At 38.3% G+C, this 18194-nt stretch overlaps 1 protein-coding gene across 4 annotated transcripts in view; it reads left to right on the forward strand.

The window, feature by feature from the left end:
* LOC309513447 (integrin beta-4-like) overlaps nt 1-18194 on the forward strand; it is a 31335-nt gene that overhangs the window by 6153 nt on the left and 6988 nt on the right. For 3 of the 4 annotated variants that reach the window (XM_082189265.1, XM_082189264.1, XM_082189266.1), the window contains exons 4-34: nt 340-435; nt 541-745; nt 1393-1489; nt 1583-1754; nt 1879-2142; nt 2295-2384; nt 2488-2610; nt 3029-3196; nt 3283-3359; nt 3460-3662; nt 4447-4550; nt 5691-5786; nt 5903-6032; nt 6120-6245; nt 6503-6609; nt 7554-7587; nt 7678-7872; nt 8071-8174; nt 8288-8346; nt 8480-8503; nt 8696-8844; nt 9346-9525; nt 9818-9966; nt 10196-10403; nt 10479-10799; nt 10929-11089; nt 13898-14078; nt 14253-14390; nt 14498-14680; nt 14802-14936; nt 17988-18149. In XM_082189265.1, the coding sequence (XP_082045391.1) occupies nt 340-435; nt 541-745; nt 1393-1489; nt 1583-1754; nt 1879-2142; nt 2295-2384; nt 2488-2610; nt 3029-3196; nt 3283-3359; nt 3460-3662; nt 4447-4550; nt 5691-5786; nt 5903-6032; nt 6120-6245; nt 6503-6609; nt 7554-7587; nt 7678-7872; nt 8071-8174; nt 8288-8346; nt 8480-8503; nt 8696-8844; nt 9346-9525; nt 9818-9966; nt 10196-10403; nt 10479-10799; nt 10929-11089; nt 13898-14078; nt 14253-14390; nt 14498-14680; nt 14802-14936; nt 17988-18149 (4441 nt within the window). Of the gene's footprint in view, nt 1-339; nt 436-540; nt 746-1392; nt 1490-1582; nt 1755-1878; nt 2143-2294; nt 2385-2487; nt 2611-3028; nt 3197-3282; nt 3360-3459; nt 3663-4446; nt 4551-5690; nt 5787-5902; nt 6033-6119; nt 6246-6502; nt 6610-7553; nt 7588-7677; nt 7873-8070; nt 8175-8287; nt 8347-8479; nt 8504-8695; nt 8845-9345; nt 9526-9817; nt 9967-10195; nt 10404-10478; nt 10800-10928; nt 11090-13897; nt 14079-14252; nt 14391-14497; nt 14681-14801; nt 14937-17509; nt 17944-17987; nt 18150-18194 lie in introns of those variants that run through there. The other variant, XM_082189267.1, reaches the window with a different exon arrangement.

Below are 18194 nucleotides of genomic sequence, written 5' to 3' on the forward strand. Positions count from 1 at the left end.
CTGTTCATTTTTGTGGAAACCGTGATGCATGTTTTCAGGATTCTTTGATGAATAGAAAGTTCCAAAGAACAGCATTTATTTAAAATAGAAATCTTTTGTAACATTATAAATATTTGTATTGTCACTTTTGATCAGGTTAATGTGTCATTGCTGAATAAAATGATTAATTTCATTAAAAAAAAAACCTTACTGACCATAAACTAAACAGTAGTGTATTTTATTCGACAGTAAACTCCGTAACATTGTGTTTAGTTATTTGTATGTTTATAAAGCCTATTTTAGCTCTCTTTATGAACAGTTATGTAATTGCTTTTGTTTGTATCTTATTTTTCTCATTAGATCTTTGAGCATGAGCGTTGTGACCTGAAGACAAACTTGGAGGCTCGTAAATGTAGTCGGATGGTAACAGCTGAGAGCACCATGAAAATTGAAAAGGTTTGTTTCATCAGACTCTACTGACCTGTCCCTCACTTTAGTTATATTTCCATATCGTGGAATCATGTGTGTTTACGCGTTCATGTGTCTTTGTGTGTTTTTCAGAACGAGCAAATCGATAAGTCAAAACAGTACTCTCAGGTGTCCCCTCAGCAAATGAGCATGACGCTTCTCCCCGGGGAGGAGAAGGAGGTGGAGATGGAAGTGTTTGAACCAACCCGTGGCCCTCTGGACCTCTACATCCTCATGGACTTCTCCAACTCTATGTCTGACGATCTGGACAACCTGAAGAGAATGGGAGATAAGCTGGGTGAGTTAGGAAGGTGCATGGAGTCACATATTAAAATGTATTATATTGTTAACACATTTTAGTTTTTACATTTAAACATTTACATTTTTAACTCATTTGCTCAACAATGGCTGTTAGTTGAAATGATGCTTCCTTTGATTGGAAAAAAGCACCTTTCAGAGCAAATCTATCAATCGATTGATCAATCAATAAATTTGCTCTGAAATGGTTTCAAATGTGTTTTTATCTATATATATATAGTCCATATAGTATTTTATAATATTTAATGCATCACAACTTACAATTTTTGAACTAGGCTAACTATATAGCTATGTGTGAATGCATGAACTCTGAACTCTGAATATATTAATTAATGAATGGAATGAATACTTACTACTAAACTCTTTTTTGCTTTTACATTTTTTACATTAGCTGTTGTTATTTTTTTTAATCTAGAGCCTAGATTTATCTTATTTAGATGGTGGGCCAAGTTAAATGCAGTTCAACTCCCTATTTGAATCTGCTCTGTTTCATTGCACTTTGTCTTACTGTTTTTGAACTCAAGAACATTTTTGAACTAATATCCCTGGAGCAAACTATGATTGGGTGTACAACATTGTTTATTTTTGCAATGTTTCGATATTCATTCATTTTCTCACCCCATGCAGCTGAGCTTGTTGGTGATATCTCTGATGATTACACCATCGGATTTGGCAAGTTTGTGGACAAAGTCACAGAGCCTCAGACAGACATGAGGCCAGCCAAGTAAGAACAATACACTGTAACAGCACCACACAGTTTGACTTTATCTGCATATACTCCTTATATATGTTTTCCTTTTATATATGTTTTCCATAGATTAGCTGAGCCGTGGGCCAACAGTGACCCTCCGTTTTCATTCCGTAACGTCATCACTCTCACCAACAACATCACCTTCTTCAGACAGAAGCTCCAGAAAGAGCGCATATCTGGCAACCTGGATGCCCCTGAGGGGGGTTTTGATGCCATCTTACAGGCTGCTGTCTGCCAGGTACTGACATGTTGGTAGATGGAAGTGGAAAATACACTTGGATGCCTTGCTTGGCATTTACAGTACTCTAAATGAATTGCTTGCTTCTTACTGGTAGAGTATAACTTGTTTCTTTTTTTCACAGCAACAGATTGGCTGGAGGCAACACAGCACCCACTTGCTTGTCTTCTCCACTGAATCGGCTTTCCATTATGAGGCAGACGGTGTCAATGTGCTTGCGGGCATCTTGGACCGTAATGATGAGCAATGCCATCTGACTCTAGATGGAAAATACACACATGACACTCGTCAAGACTACCCATCTATACCCACCCTAGTGCGACTTCTGGTGAAACATAACATCATCCCAATCTTCGCCATCACCAACCATTCCTACTCATACTATGAGGTGTGTATGCCTTAAAAAGACATAAGTGCATCCCATCTCGAATTAAAAGTTGTCAGTAATCACAAATATGAATAAAGATTATATTAAAAATGTGATATAGCCCTTTTTGTGAAAACAAGTGTGACGCTTTCCTTTGTATGCCATGAATGTAGAAACTGCATGAATACTTCCCTATTGCTGAGCTGGGACAGTTACAAGAAGATTCCTCCAACATCTTAACCATTTTAGAAAAAGCTTTTGAGGTAAATAAATGTTCATACCAAATACGTTGCTTGTAACAATCAAATTTGTACATCAAAATTTGTACATCAAATGTGATGTAACTCTTCATCATTTTTTTAACAGAATATTCGTTCCAAGATCAGTATCCGTGCAGAGGACAGACCAAAGGCGGTGGAAGCCAAGATTCTGTCTCAGTCTGGCACTTTTTCTGAATATGGCAATTTCAAAATCACACCAGGACAAATTGTGAGTGTCTTTGCATAAGGTTTAAATGCACAACTACAACTGTAGTCTCTCACACAGTTTCAGTTTTTCAAAAGGAAGGAAAAAACATAAAATTATTGAATATGAATTAAAAAGTAAAATCATAATCCATTAAGTTAGTAAGTAGTTAATAATTCAGATTTTTTCTATCTATCTATCTATCTATCTATCTATCTATCTATCTATCTATCTATCTATCTATCTATCTATCTATCTATCTATCTATCTGTTTATTTTTACATATTTTTTATTGAATTAATTAATGTAATTTATTACATATCCAACAGAAATAAGAGTCATGATGGTTGTCACTGCAATTTTATAAATACACTGTTAAGATCCTTTAAAATATGAAATCCTGGTCTTAAAGACACTGATTCAAATGTCTCTCTGTGTCTAGGGTAATTTTAGAGTCCGTCTGAAGGCTCTTACTCGGGTGGGAGAGGATCATGTGTGTAAGGCCAAACAGGTTGACCGGATGGGAACCTTGAGAGTCAAACCCAGCACCTTTAGCTCCGCTCTTAGCATCAATGCTGAAGTACTCTGTCAGACATGTGACTGCGAAAAGGTGAGGTTTGATATCTCTTTAAAACCCATCTCTTGTTCTGTGTGTTTATTTCAAATCTTACACTTCTGTTTCTACTCAAACATCAGACCCCAGTTAAAAATGCTTTGCGCTGTAATGGCCATGGTGATCTTGTCTGTGGGAAATGCCAGTGTTCTGATGGATGGTATGATGCAAATTTATCTCCTTTGACATTTTTGGTTTGTGCCGATTACATATGTAGCAGTCCATAACCCCGTCTCTTGTCTATGCTCCGCCCCTCATAGGTTAGGCCCTTTCTGCAACTGTTCAATGGGGGCTTCCACAGACTCTGCCATGTGCATCCAACCTGGGAAGACCGAGCCGTGCTCGGGCAGAGGAGACTGCATGTGTGGGACCTGTGTGTGCTATAACCCAAACCAGTTTGAAGGGCCCTTCTGCCAGTTTGACAAATCTCAGTGTCAGAGATTTGGTGGATTTCTCTGTAATGGTTAGTAAAAAGATTATTTGATTTTGATATATCTAGGCCTGCCGACTAAAGATTTTTCTAGTCAACTAGTAGTCGTTCATTTAAGCCATTAGTCGACTAATCGCTTATTTATATTGATTTAATTACTTAAATATATACTGGGGGCAGGGATGGATTATGACTTGTAAAGGCCCTGTGGCCAGTTATCTCCAAAGGCCCCCCCAGCCCCCCCTCAGTGCAATAATAAAATAAATTTTTAATAAATATAATGCACAATGTTGTTGGTGAAGACAGGGCTGCCAAATCTCACGTATTGTGTTGACACTTTTCTCAGTTTTTTAAATACAAAAAAATAACAATACCGGTACTTGTGATGCAAGTTTGATTTATATTCATAGGCTGCCTGCTGAACATGGGTTTGAGCTCTTATATTTCTGAACTCTCAAAGTTCAGATTAATGTAGAAAATATCTTGCCATTATTTATTCACCCTCAAGTTGTTTCAAACCTGTATGAATTTCTTTCTTCTAATGTACACAAAAGAAGATATTTTGAAGACCAAAGTTGATGGACCCCAACTGTCTGGTTACCGACATTCTTCAAAATATCTTCTTTTGTGTACATTAGAAGAAAGAAATTCATACAGGTTTGAAACAGCTTGAGACCTAAATATATCCCAAATTTAGTTTGCAAGAAGAAAGGAAAACAGGAAATACAGTCATTTGAAAATGTTGCACGTGCTTTGACGTGTTGCCATAGTTACCGCTTCAAGGTTTGTGACCTTTCACCTTTGTTTGCCACAACAGAACGTGGAAGCTGCAGTATGGGCCGATGTGTGTGTACACCAGGCTGGTCTGGAGATGCCTGTGAATGTCCCATCAGCAACGACACATGCCTGGACAGCAGAGGGGTAAAACTCACAAAAAGTTACTAAGCAAGTACACTATCATTCAAAAGTTTGGGGTCAGTAACTTGTTTTTATTTTTATTTTTAGAAATTAATACTTTGATTCTGGAAGGAGGCCTTAAAATTGATCAAAAGTGACAGTAAAGATATTTATAATATTTCAATAGATTTCTGTTTCAAATATATACAGTTCTTTAACACTTTCTATTCATCAAAGAATACATAAGCAGCTTTGGTGAGCATAAGAGCCTTCTTTAAAATCTTACCGACCCCAAGCTTTTGACTGGTAGTGTGTATAAACTTATTTAATACTATTTTAAGTCTCACTAGTTATTTTTGAAATACAGTTCTTTGGATTATTGGACTCTAATTGGTCAATCTCAACATTCTGTGGTCAAATATTTAAGTATAATTAAGAATAACTTTATTAATTTTACTGTTGTCTCCTTTAATGTCTCTCATATCACTCTGTAGCCTCTTTCTTCTCACATAATAATATAATTGCAATTCATATCATTATTTCATGTCCATTTATTTAGTTATTTGAGTAGCCGTGTAATAAACTGGATAATGTACAGTCAGCCAGTCATTAACACTAAATACTTCAAAAAACATCTTCAGGGTGATGCAAGATCATCCTGTTTGGATTTATTGTGTGATAATGAACTGTTGATTATAAAATCTAAATATTTTATTAAAAAAATTCAAAATAAAAACTGAAAGGGCATAATAGTCTTGTACCCTTCAAATTAAAATATTAAAATGTATTATATCATTAAGACTTTTAATTTTTTTTAACTATTTTATTTAATTAGCTTGTGTAATTTATTACACAGCCAGCAGGCAACAAAAAGATGCTGATAGTTAACATTGAATTTTTAAGTGATTTGATTTTCACAATCTGTACTTTCTGAATCTTAGTATAGTTGAGCAAAACCTATTTGTCACTGGAATGATCATTGTTTAAGAGACTTTATTTTGCTCATAACTTGATTTTGACAAATATGTAGTTACAGTATTTTGCCTTTGTAAGGGCGAAGGTGATCTAGATGATCATGACGGTGTTGGCCAAAATGTTTACCAAAACTAAATATCCCTGGTAAAACACAGCTCTGTGTATATAAATAATTATTCTCTATTGTAGGGCTTCTGCAATGACCGTGGTGTGTGTAAATGTGGTCGTTGTGAGTGTGAACACTCTGGACTTCCACTGAGCCCCACTTGTGAAGCGAACTTCCAGGTACAACTGTGATGTCTGTGAATGTGTGTCTGTCTGTCTGTATTCCTTTTCTTTGCATGTTAATAAGCACTATTAGTTAACAAATGTCCTGGTACCAACCATCTCTCATAATGCAGCAACAATTGGGTATGTGTGAAGCCAAGAGGAGCTGCGTTCAGTGCCAAGCCTGGAACACTGGTGAGAGAAAAGGACGGAAATGCGATGAGTGTCCCTTTAAAATCATCATAGTGGAAGAGCTTGAGGAAGGTATGGTGTCGGATCTTTCCTTTATATTAAGACATAGCGTTTATGGATGGATGAACAAATGAAGGATTGATTTATTTGTGTACACAGATAAAAACGTGATAGAGACGTGCAGTTTTCGTGATGAAGATGACGACTGCACATATCACTACACTGTGAATTATCCATCAAACATCACAGACAAAGAACACAGAGTCCTAGTGAAGAAAAAGAAAGGTGAAATATACACAAATATTAATTCTAGAATTCTAAATCTCCTTTTTTTAATACAGTATTTTTCCATTTGGGTGTGGCCTGTAGGTAAATTTAAAATGGGATTTTCATGTACATTTCTAATATTTAATATTAAATAAAGCTCTATGTTTTGTAGTTATGTACCTACTACTTATCCTGTATTTCTAACTCTTGAACAAGAGTGTGTAAAGTCATACATGTCAATGTTAAACTAACTGATTTGTTTCTCCGTGTATCAGACTGTCCACCTGCAGGTTTCCTGTGGTTGATTCCTCTCATTATGTTTCTGATGCTGTTGCTTGGTTTGCTTTTGCTCTGCTGCTGGAAATACTGCTCCTGCTGCCAGGTACACACACACACACACACACACACACACACACACACACACACACACACACACACACACACACACACACACACACACACACACACACACACACACACACACACACACACACACACACACACACACACACACACACACACACACACACACACACACACACACACACACACACACACACACACACAAAGAATATTAATATAGATTCTAGCATTTTTGTGAGGTAGGTACACAGCACTCACAGAAATCACACATGTGCACCTGTCTAAATTACTGTTGTTTTATATCAACAATAATATATTAATATATTATATAATTACTATAGACTTACCACTTGCAAAACTCAAAAAAATGTCACTTGCAAAACTTTAGCTTTCCATTGAGTTTGCCTTCACTCACATGATGTGATTGAATGGAATTGATTGATGTGATGGAAATAATATTAGATGGAAGGGAAAACTATATTTCAGTGAAAAACTATATTTTGCGAGCACATTCACATACTCAAAATACACACACACAAAAAACATGGAAAAAATATTCAAAGACAAACTGACACCATGACCTAACCAGGCACAAATGACAAGTTTCCAGTGTCAAATTATTTTCTTTTTCCCGGCAAAAGTAAAAATTCTGCACAAAGAGCAAAATTACAACCAATAAGAACGTTTTAATAGACAATTAAGTGGAGCAGGACTGCCAATCAATGAGATTTTACTGGAGGCAATGATATACATCATGATATAAAACCCCCCAAAAATGCCTTGTAGCTTGTCCAGATTGCTGTATTACACATCAAAGATGTTCTGGCAAATATGTTGGCTTTGATCCTGTTGTTTTGAAACCAAACAAGTTATTTGCTGTTTAAAACTTATGATGGAACTGGTTAGGACATGTATAGTGATGTAAAATCTCATTTAATTCACGTTTGCGTTTCTCCCCAACAGGCGTGTCTTGCTCTTCTCCCATGCTGTGGCAGAGGTAATCATTCTGTTACACTTAAGTTACATTAAGGAGAAATCAGCGGAAACAGAAATACTCTATTGTTCTTAATATGTGTGTGATTGGCAGGTCGTATGGTGGGATTCAAAGAAGACCACTACATGCTACGTCAGTCTTTGTTGACCTCTGATCATTTGGACACCCCGATGGTGCGCAGCGGCCCACCCAAGAGCACAGACATTGTGCGCTGGAAAGTGACGGATAATGTTCATCGAGGACCAAACCACCCCCAGAACCAAATCAAACCCAACCCCAATGAGACCAGTGAGTCTAAACTGAGATTCAGATCATCACATCATCTTGTGTGATCAGGGTCCAAAAATGTCCAAACCTGTGTAACTTGCTTTCTTTTGTGGAACTGTTCTTTTAAACAAATTTTAACATGTAAAACCACACAGGCATTTTTAGTGCTCGTTTAGCTCATATTCATATTCTTTCATCCCTCTCTATTCTCTGTCATAGTCCAGTACCCTGTCTCTCTTCGTCTTAACCGGCAATATTCAGAAACTCTTTCCCAGCTTGAGGCTCGGGACACAGACGTGCTCAGACGTGAAGTAGAAGACAACGTGAGTGCTTATTAATGTGTGATGATTCCTAAAAAAACAGCAACCAAGAAGCAAGTTCTCGCACATGAATGGTCATGCCTGACTGTGTATGTCTCTGTGTTCTTCTTAAACAGCTCAATGACGTGTTCCTGCAGATCCCTGGCGCACAGAGAGTGCAAAAGACTCGGTTCAGGTGAGAAGTAGCTCTCAATGACTCATAAAAATCTGCGCCTTGTGGGCAAATTTTTCTAAAGTATTGGATGAGTCTCTGATTTCGACATGTGTCTGAATGTACTGAATGTTTTACTGCTTTTCTATGCCCCCAGATCACAAAGAAATTCTGGAAAAAGGTACAGTAGCTACAGTTGATTACATTAATGAAATACTGTATGTTGATTTAAGTCTATCGAGAGTTTATTCATTAGGACGATTCTCACAAAATATAACCTGAATATTTCTTGAGATTTACTGATTGGTACAGGGAATCTAAAAAATCTTAAAACTTTAAGATTGACAATAATAATTCTCATTTTCATCCACAGACAGAACAACACAATTGTGGACACAGTTTTAACTGCCCCTCGGGCCAGTTACCCAGATATTGTGAAGCTGACTGATAAACAGGTTCAGGCTGGAAACTTCCGCGATCTGAAGGTGGTTCCAGGCTACTACACCGTAGCTACTGACAGAGGTACAAACCTTGTACAACACACTTATTTTTCCCAAACACATTTTGCTTGCACTGCAAAAAATGTTTTTCTTACTTAGTATTTTTGTCTTGTTTCCAGTCCATATATATATAAAAAAAATTAAATTAAATGAAGGTGCATTTACTAGATAAGTAAAATGTAATAAGATATTCTCCCGGTTTCACAAACAAGTCTTAAAAGTCTTGTTTTCTAAAAAATTAATAAAAATTAAAACAAGCTAAATTATCTGCCAATGGGGTAACAAAACTAATCTTAATTCAAACAGAAAACAAGACATAATATCTTCTGACATTTACTTGTCTAGTAAATGTATCTTGATTTAAGTATTGTTTAATAATTGAACTGGAAACAAGACAAAAATACTAAGTCAGATAAGCATTTTTTGCAGTTTGGTTACAGTCTGTTGTTGTTATTCTGTAATATTTCAAGTTTGTTGTGTAAATGAAACATTTTCTGATTCCACGTCCTCTTCTCCTCTGCAGAAGCGGCAGGTGCTGTGGAGTTTCAGGAGGGCGTGGAGTCAGTGGATGTCCGGGTTCCTCTGTTCGTTAAAGATGAGGATGATGAAAAGAAGGAGCTGCTTGTGCAAGCAGTTGATGTTCCAGTTGGAATTGCAAAGATTGGCAAAGATCATGTCAACATTACAGTGATTAAAGAACATGGTAGGAAGTTTTACAAGTAAAAAATACTGCTACATCTTTTTTAATGAGTATTTTTGTCTTTTTATTAAAAATATTTAAACATCCTTAAAACAACATAACTTTTGAGAAGTTTTGAGCTTGAGAAGCAAAATTGCGGAAGATAATAAGACTAATTTTCATGGAATACATCTTGAATTAGATTAAGTTAATTTATATAAGTTTGTTTTAAGCCTAAATCTAACAAAATTTGTGATGCATGATAACATTTTTTGATTTTTGTTTGTGTATTGTTTGTTTATTTGTCATACTATAGCTAGGAGCATCTTTACCTTCCTGCAGCCATCATACACCTACAGTCGTCAGGATGGTGTGGCAAACATCCCAATCAGTCGTGAGATTATAGAGGATGGACGGACACAGGTCACATACTGCACCCGTGACCTCACTGCCAAAGACAAGAAGGTAAAATACACTAACTTTACATCTTGAGTTTCATCATTATAGTAAGGGCCCGAGCGCAGATGGTGTGAGGACCCTATTGGAATTGCTCCGTTTATTATTTAACTATATAAGACCACATGTAATTCTTGAAGTGATATCGATATCTCCTGGAATGAAAGAACATGCAGAAGTAATTCTCATTGTTTGATTGTGGTAATGTTTTCTTGCTAATTTTAACCTCTCTTCACAGGACTATATCTCAGTCGATGGAGACATGAGTTATGGACCAGGGGAAACGCAGAAGACCGTCCCAGTGAAACTCTTGGAGCTTGGGGAAGGAGACGGACTGTTGGAGGACAAACAGGTCAAACAGTTTGTGCTGGATCTGAGTAACCCACGGCAAGGGGCTAAACTAGGCCGTTACCCACGAACCACCATCACCATCGCTGATAAACCAGGTACATATCAGGTTTACAGATCTGGAAGTATAAGTTGTTGTTATTCCCTAACCTAAATGTGAATTGTCCTCACAGAACCCAGTGTCGTAATGTTTAAGAAGAGTACTCAAACTTGCAATACAGCCGATCCGCTATACTCCATCCCTGTGGTACGCAGTCGAAACCAGGAGGGGCCGACCACTGTGTACTGGCGCACAAAGAAAGCCTCTCGCTTTGACCTTTCCGGTCCTCTCAAATTTGCCCCTGGCGAGATGGAAAAGAATGTTGTCATTGATCCTCGTGCGTATCCATCTCCTATCATACCCGAGACCTTCCAACTGGAACTATTCGACCCAAGCAACGGTGCAGTCATTGGAGAGAGGAAGACTACGCTGGTGAACGTCACCGATGGTAGAGGTGAGAAAACAGGGGGTGTAGAGTCAGGTTTGGGGGCCATGTTTGCAACCATTTGTAAATGCAAAAATAGTCATTGTTTTGTTTACCCTTTGCTGAATGGCACATAATGTTTGCGTGATGTGATTTCAGGGGATGGGAAAATCCAGGATTTCCAGAAAATGGAATTAGTTAAGACAGCCACATCTCCTGGAGGACGCCTCTACTCCCCAACCAACATCAAAGCTGTCCCTACCGGGCCTAAAAACATCCGTCTGAACTGGAACCCCTGTACAAACGCCAATGGTTACAAGGTACTGTAGGTCATGCAACATGATATCTGCCATAACACATTACAAAATTTAATAAAAAAAAAAAAAAAAATGTTTTACCTCTGTAAAGTTGAATAAATAAAACAATTGAAAACTACTCGAATGAGCGAAGACGCCCAGTTAAGCAACAGCCGTTATTCAAAACATCTGCTTCAGACCACTAATCCTGTTACTGATTAGATATAGTTTAAAATGTGCGAAAGCTTCGGTATTTACACAGCATTAACCAATATGAGATTTTGTTTACTTAATTTGTAGTGGCAAAAGCCAGGAATGTGACATTAAAGATGCAGGAGAACATTTAGGCTTTATAAGTTGTAATATGACTTTGTTTATAGATTTTTTCATTTATAGTTTATGAAATAAATGTAAGTTCTGCTTTTGATTGTGCTATTGTATACACATTGAAATACAGGGATGATATATAAAACAGTGATTAATATATATGAATTAAAGTTTGGTATCTTATGAAATATTTAATTATAATGTAATTGTGAAATACAGTATTATCTTTTCTATTTTAATACATTTTAAAATGTAATTCATTCCTGTGATGGCAAGACTTCAGTGTCACATGATCCATCAGAAATCATTCTAATATTCTGATTGGGTGCTCACTACATTTTTTTTATTATTATCAATGTTGAAAACAGTTGTGCTTCTTGCTATTTTTTTTGTGGAAACCATAATACATTTTTTCAGGATTCTTTGATTCTGAAAAGAACAGCATTTATTTTAAAGAGAAAACTTTCAACATTATAAATGTATTTACTGTCACTTTTGGTCAATTAAATGCATCCTTGCTTTAAAAAAAATAAAATAAAAATTCTTAATGAACACAAATGTTTGAACAGTGGTTATACACTGTGGATTGTGACAGTTTATAATAGATCTCGGGCTGTTTTTCAGCCCCAATCTGTTTCTGTTTGGAAAGTGTCAATATAGTTGCAATATTTCTAGGAGATTAGTATTTCAATAAACACTAGCTTAGCTAAGGAGCTGGTGTTAAATAGGGCTGTGTATTGGCAAGAATCTGGCGATACGATACGTATCACGATACATGGGTCACGATTCAATGTATTGCAATATATTTCTATACTGTGCATAAGGCGATATATTGGGATTTTTTTTAAAGTAAAATATATAAAAAAAAGACATGATGTGCATAAAAGTACACAGAAAATCAAACTGCCAGTTTGGGATTGTGGTTCACAGGTTCTTAGTGAGCAAATTTTTATATGCTCAAAAGAAAATAGGTACATAGCCCCTGTCACAATACAAAACAACAACGTGAACTGGACGAAAATGAATGAAAGTGGATGAAAGTGAACAAAATGAATGTGTCATATATTGAAATCAAGTTTTATGTGATAAAAGATTTTAAAAGAACTGGACGCGCGAATGAGGCGAACCGCGCCGTGCTAAACGACTCATTCGTGCTGCAAGACCTCCAGACGCGCGTAAACGCGTCTTTGCATTGACTTAACATTGAAATCACTCGCGCCAGACGCTCTATTCGCGTTTGGTGTGAACGATGCACGCGATTACATTTAGAAATAGACAAGCTTTGTTTCCAAATGCACCAAGCAAAGATATCCTTTCAATTGTATAAACTTTTATAAAACCAGCCAATATAATCACGATAAACACATCCAAAATGGCCAGCAGCCATGTCACCCTGTAGCCCAAGACTGGTTGCCCACTGAAGCTAAGCAGGGCTGGGCCTGGTTAGTACCTGGATGGGAGACCTCCTGAGAAAACCAGGTTGCTGCTGGAAGAGGTGTTAGTGAGGCCAGCTGGGGGTGCTCACCCTGTGGTCTGTGTGGGTCCTAACGCCCCAGTATAGTGACGGGGACACTATACTGTTAAAGAGCACCGTCCTTCGGATGAGACGTTAAACCGAGGCCCTGACTCTCTGTGGTCATTAAAAATCCCAGGATGTCTTTCGAAAGAGTAGGGGTGTAACCCCGGCATCCTGGCCAAATTTGCCCAGTGGCCTCTGTCCATCATGGCCTCCTAATCATCCCCATACTGATTGGCTTCATCACTGTCTCCTCTCCACCAGTAAGCTGGTGTGTGGTGGGCGTTCTGGCGCAATATGGCTGCCGTCGCATCATCCAGGTGGATGCTGCACATTGGTGGTGGTTGAGGAGATTCCCCCTTCTATGTAAAGCGCTTTGAGTGCTGAGAAAAGCGCTATATAAATGTAATGAATTATTATTATTATTATTATTATAAAATGAAATATTTAACATATATATAACAACTGCACAACGTCTAATTTGTAAACAAAATGATTTACGCACTAAATCCAGCATAAACTCTGGCACAATCTGCATATGTTTAAACTCTCAAGACAGACGTCACATCCCGAACCTCACAGCAGTTGGCTGCCGACTGCGTTTTTCGCTTGATATTTGTATAAAGTCGAGAACTGCCCAACTTTTTGACGCTCTCTGTCGCTCTCAAAGCTTTCTCCGGTCCGCTGTCAATCCTAAAATGTCCAGTGGACACGCACCGTTATAGGCGAGCCTGGCGAGGACACTAGTGGTGCGTCTCAGCATAGCTATCTAGTGGTAGGGATTTAAACAACATAAACGTGAACCACTGTCTTACGGTCTTACCATGAATATTTTTGGACGTAAAAAAAAACAAAAAAAAAACGATATTGCGTTTTTGAAAATCGATACAGTATTGCAAAATAAAATATCGCGATACTCAAGTGTATCGATTTTTTCTTACACCCCTAGTGTTAAATACGACATTTGAGCCGTGGTTTGCTGTTTCCAGGTGAAGTACTGGATATATGGAGATCCTGAGGCCGATGCTCAGGTCCTGGATGTGAAGACTCCTCAAGCCGAGCTGACTAATCTTTACCCGTACTGCGATTACGAGATGCGTGTATGTGGCTACAATGCACTTGGAGAGGGCAATTATAGCGATATGATCCAATGCCAGACTCTGGAGGATGGTAAGTCAATCTTTGAATTTTCTATTTGTTCTAATTGGGAATTTTAATGGTCTTTTTTGTGTTTTTTGAGAAGTGTGCATGTCATATTTTTCATAATTGTCCTTTTCTAGCATGCCCGTTGTTGAAGTTTCTGTCTCACAAACATGTCCAACTGTATTATTTTACCCCTTCCAGTACCTGGTGAACCTGGTCGCTTGGCTTTCAATGTCATCAGCCCGACTGTCACTCAGGTCAGCTGGGCAGAGCCAGCAGAGACGAATGGTGTCATCACTTCATATGAGGTCATCTACATACCCATCGACGAGGACAAAAGTAAAAGTCCTAAAATACCCTTTATGGCATCTGTGTGTCAGGATTGTGGCTTTTTTGTGGTTTAATGCTTCTCTGATTGCAAATGTCTATATTTTTTCTCTGTTCAGAGCCTTCAGGACCTTCTAAGAAGGTGATGATTGATAACGCCAAAAAGCGCATGCTGCTCATCGAGAATCTGCAGCCTTCTCAGACTTATTGTTACAAAGTGCGTGCTCGCAATAAGGTGGGCTGGGGCCCGTACAGAGAAGCCACAATCAACCTGGCATCACAGCCTACCAGACCCATGTCAAGTAAGCATCTCACAAAAATGGGGTGGAATCAAACTCAAGTTCAGACCAAGTAGTTGTTTAATAAACTGTTGTACTCACTGTGGATTGATTGTGTTTGTTATGATTTACATCAATCCTACAGTTCCCATCATTCCCGACATTCCCATTGTGGATGCAGAAGCTGGTGATGACTATGACAGCTATCTGATGTACAGTAATGAAGTACTACGATCCCCAACAAGTAGCCAGAGGCCTAGCGTCACAGATCTGTCCGAAGGTGGGTGTCTTTTGTGATGTGGTGCACTATTGCAACACATTGGAGTCATGTCAACGTACACTACCTAAACGTTTGGGGTCAGTAAGAAAGAAATGTATACTTTTATTCAGCAAGAATGCTTTATATTGATAAAAAGTGACAGTAAAGATATTTAAAATATTAGATTTCTATTTCAAATTAATGCCGTTCTTTTGAACTTTCTATTCTTCAAAGAATCCTGAAAAACTTGTTTCATGGTTTCCAAAAAATATTAAGAAGCACACTTTTTAATTTTTTTACATTGATAGTAATAAGAAATGTTTCTTGAGCACCAAATCACCATTTTAGAATCATTTCTGAAGGATCATGTGACTGGAGTAATGATGCTGAAAATTCAGCTTTGCCATCACAGTAAAAATAAACACTACAATAAAAAAACAGTCCTTTTAAATTGTAATAATATTTCACAATATTACTGTTTTTACTGTATTTTTAACCAAATAAATGCAGGTGTGGTGAGCATAAGAGACTACTTTCAAAAACATAAAAAAATCTTAATGTCTCCAAACTTTTGAACGGTAGTGTATTTGCTGAACATCCCTTCTGAAATGACCAGTATGTATTTCCATGACGTTCAAGGATGATTTATGCTGCTGGTTTTGTTCTGGTTTAGCTGGTGGACCAGTGTAGCCATGGTGTTCACTAGCAAAACTTGAGCTGGTGAATGTGGTCAAGCAGCATGGGTAAGCTGGTTGGCCTTGCAACTCTTGGTAAAGGGGACACCAGCACACTAGCATCCTAACGCCGTGTCTACACCAGACGTGAGTGGCGTGACGTGACAAAAGCAGATAGAACCCATTATAATCAGTGATGCTGTCTACACTGAATGTGGCGTGACGCCACATGACAAATTCCCGATAGTAAACTGATGCACTGTTCTAATTCTAGCGTACTTCAAGCACTCTCGCTACTTCTGACACAAAGAACAAATGGATTTTCAATGGTTGTGTTGTCGCATCAAGTGTATTCAGCCTCAAGCTGATGCGGCACCACACGACAGCTGTCATGTCCGGTGTAGACACGGTGTAACAATGCTTGTCTTTTCATCAGGGATATCAGGAAACAAAAACAAGACTTTGCACACAAGTTTCCGAAACATGTCAATGCTTGTCTGTATTGCATGCCTGAACATGTTGGTGGAATTGTTTCAAGCATTCAAAAGCTTTTTTTTGTGCTACGTTGACCTGTAGAAACTACTGGTCAATAGCAGACATGGTCAAGGTCTGCCTCCATCTTTGGCGTAAGAGAATGATGTCCTTACATCATTCGTATGCAACTCCTGTTGAAATCGAAAGGCTCTTTCTAGTCACCTGTGCATTGAAGACCCCACAAGAACTTACCTTTGCCATGGAACAATGTCTTTTTCTTTTCTTTTGGCTTTGTCGAACTGGGTGACTGGGCTCTTTATGGAAGTTTAACTTATTGTTTGTGCAGCCTTCAGGGAATGTTGCAGCTGTAACGTTTGGGCTCCTTCGGCTCTCTTTTGGCAAGAATGATCAGACTATTTACTTGGCCTTGCTAGTTAAAATAAACATCGCTAGCATCATGGATGGGCTCAGAAGACATCAGCTTTATCACATTTTCTTCTTTCCTTCTTTGCCTAACTCTAGTTATTAAAGGAATAGTTCACCCAAAGATGAAAATTCTGTCATCAGGTTGTTGCAAACTGTATGACTTTTTACTTTAGGGAGCACAGAATCAGAGGCTGATATTTTCTGTAAAATGACAGTGAATGGGGATGGACGCTACAAAAATGACATAAAAACTACCATGATTATGGTCCATATGGTGCTTTGAAGCCAAATATTAGTTTTGTGTAAGAAACAAAATATAAGTTGATATTCACTGAACATCTTCCTATCCGCCATAACTCTTAAATCTCATTCACACTTATTCTTCAGCCAATAATGACTTATATTTGATCATTTTCACAAAACTGTCAAAATTGTCAAAGACTTTGTCTGGATCGGATTTAGAACGATGATCAAAACAGATGGAGTAGATCGAGTCCATCACCACCCCCAAAGCTTCATCGTCCTATAGCTCGCCCTGGCTCGACATTTCATTCAGTAAAATTAGGCAGATTTGATTAATATTCAGTTTAATGCTGATGATCACGTTATTTTACATCTGCTTACTGCTATTGCTTGTTTCTGCTTCTTCTTTGCCGGCGTTTTGATCAGGAGATTATGTCCTCTTTCAGAAGATGCGTAATAGCGCTCCCTATCGTATAACAGTGAAAACACGAAAAGCCGGAAAATTCGGTCAATGGCGGGTAAAGAGTTAACTACTTTTATCCTAGTTTTGATGTTTTGTTTTGTAAAATTTGGAGCTTTATAGGCACATTCTACTTTTTTATATGAAAAAGCGTAGACTTAATGTTTTTGTGTTCAGGAGTCAAAGTCATACAGGTTTAGAACGAAATTAGGGTGAGAAAATTATGACAGAATTCTCATTTTTGGGTGAATTAAATTGAGCATGGACAGCCCATACATCCTCTGTGCCTTGCTTGCTTCCCCACATGATTACGGAAGGCTCACGCTGGAAGCATGTCCAGCTAGTCGGTTCGGATCTGGATCTCCGTAAAGTGTCCTGGAAACTGCCTGCTGACATCATCCCCTGCCTCCTGAGCCCAGCCACAGATGCCAGCGATAGTCATGCACAGACCCTGCCACAAGGTGAAGACCTGTCCCTGGCAGACAGCATGCCAGCTATACCCAACGTCAACCCACAGCTGGGCTATCAAAGTCGCTTGAGTGCTAACTGGCATCAAGAGTCTCAGAGTGCTAACTGGCATCATTTCTCTTGCTTAATGTAGATTGCTAATTCCATTTCTACCATAGAAATATTGTTTCTTCTGAACTGAGAGGCTTTCTGCAGTTTGGGTCTGTTGAGGTGATCCGCAGTTCAAAGCGCTAGTCTGGAGCGCTAACTTCAACTGTGAATTCTAATGCGCTAATGTTGCTATGCTAATTCATGAAATCGTCGTCTTATTCTCATATGTCCTTACAGATCAGTTTGTAAATGGAAAGTGGGACCAGAATTTCCTGTTCCCGGGAGGAAGCAATTCCCTCTCCCGCAACGTCAGCTCCTCCTCATCCACTTACAGCCATTCTACCCCCCGCCCCGCTGTGACCAATCACAGCAGCTCCACAACGTACATTTCCGGCAAAGGTATCAGAGTATTAAATGCTCAAAGAAATACTTAATTGCCAAAAC

The sequence above is a fragment of the Leuciscus leuciscus genome, assembly GCF_965113295.1.
Source record: "Leuciscus leuciscus genome assembly, chromosome: 13".
NCBI lineage: Eukaryota > Metazoa > Chordata > Actinopteri > Cypriniformes > Leuciscidae > Leuciscus > Leuciscus leuciscus.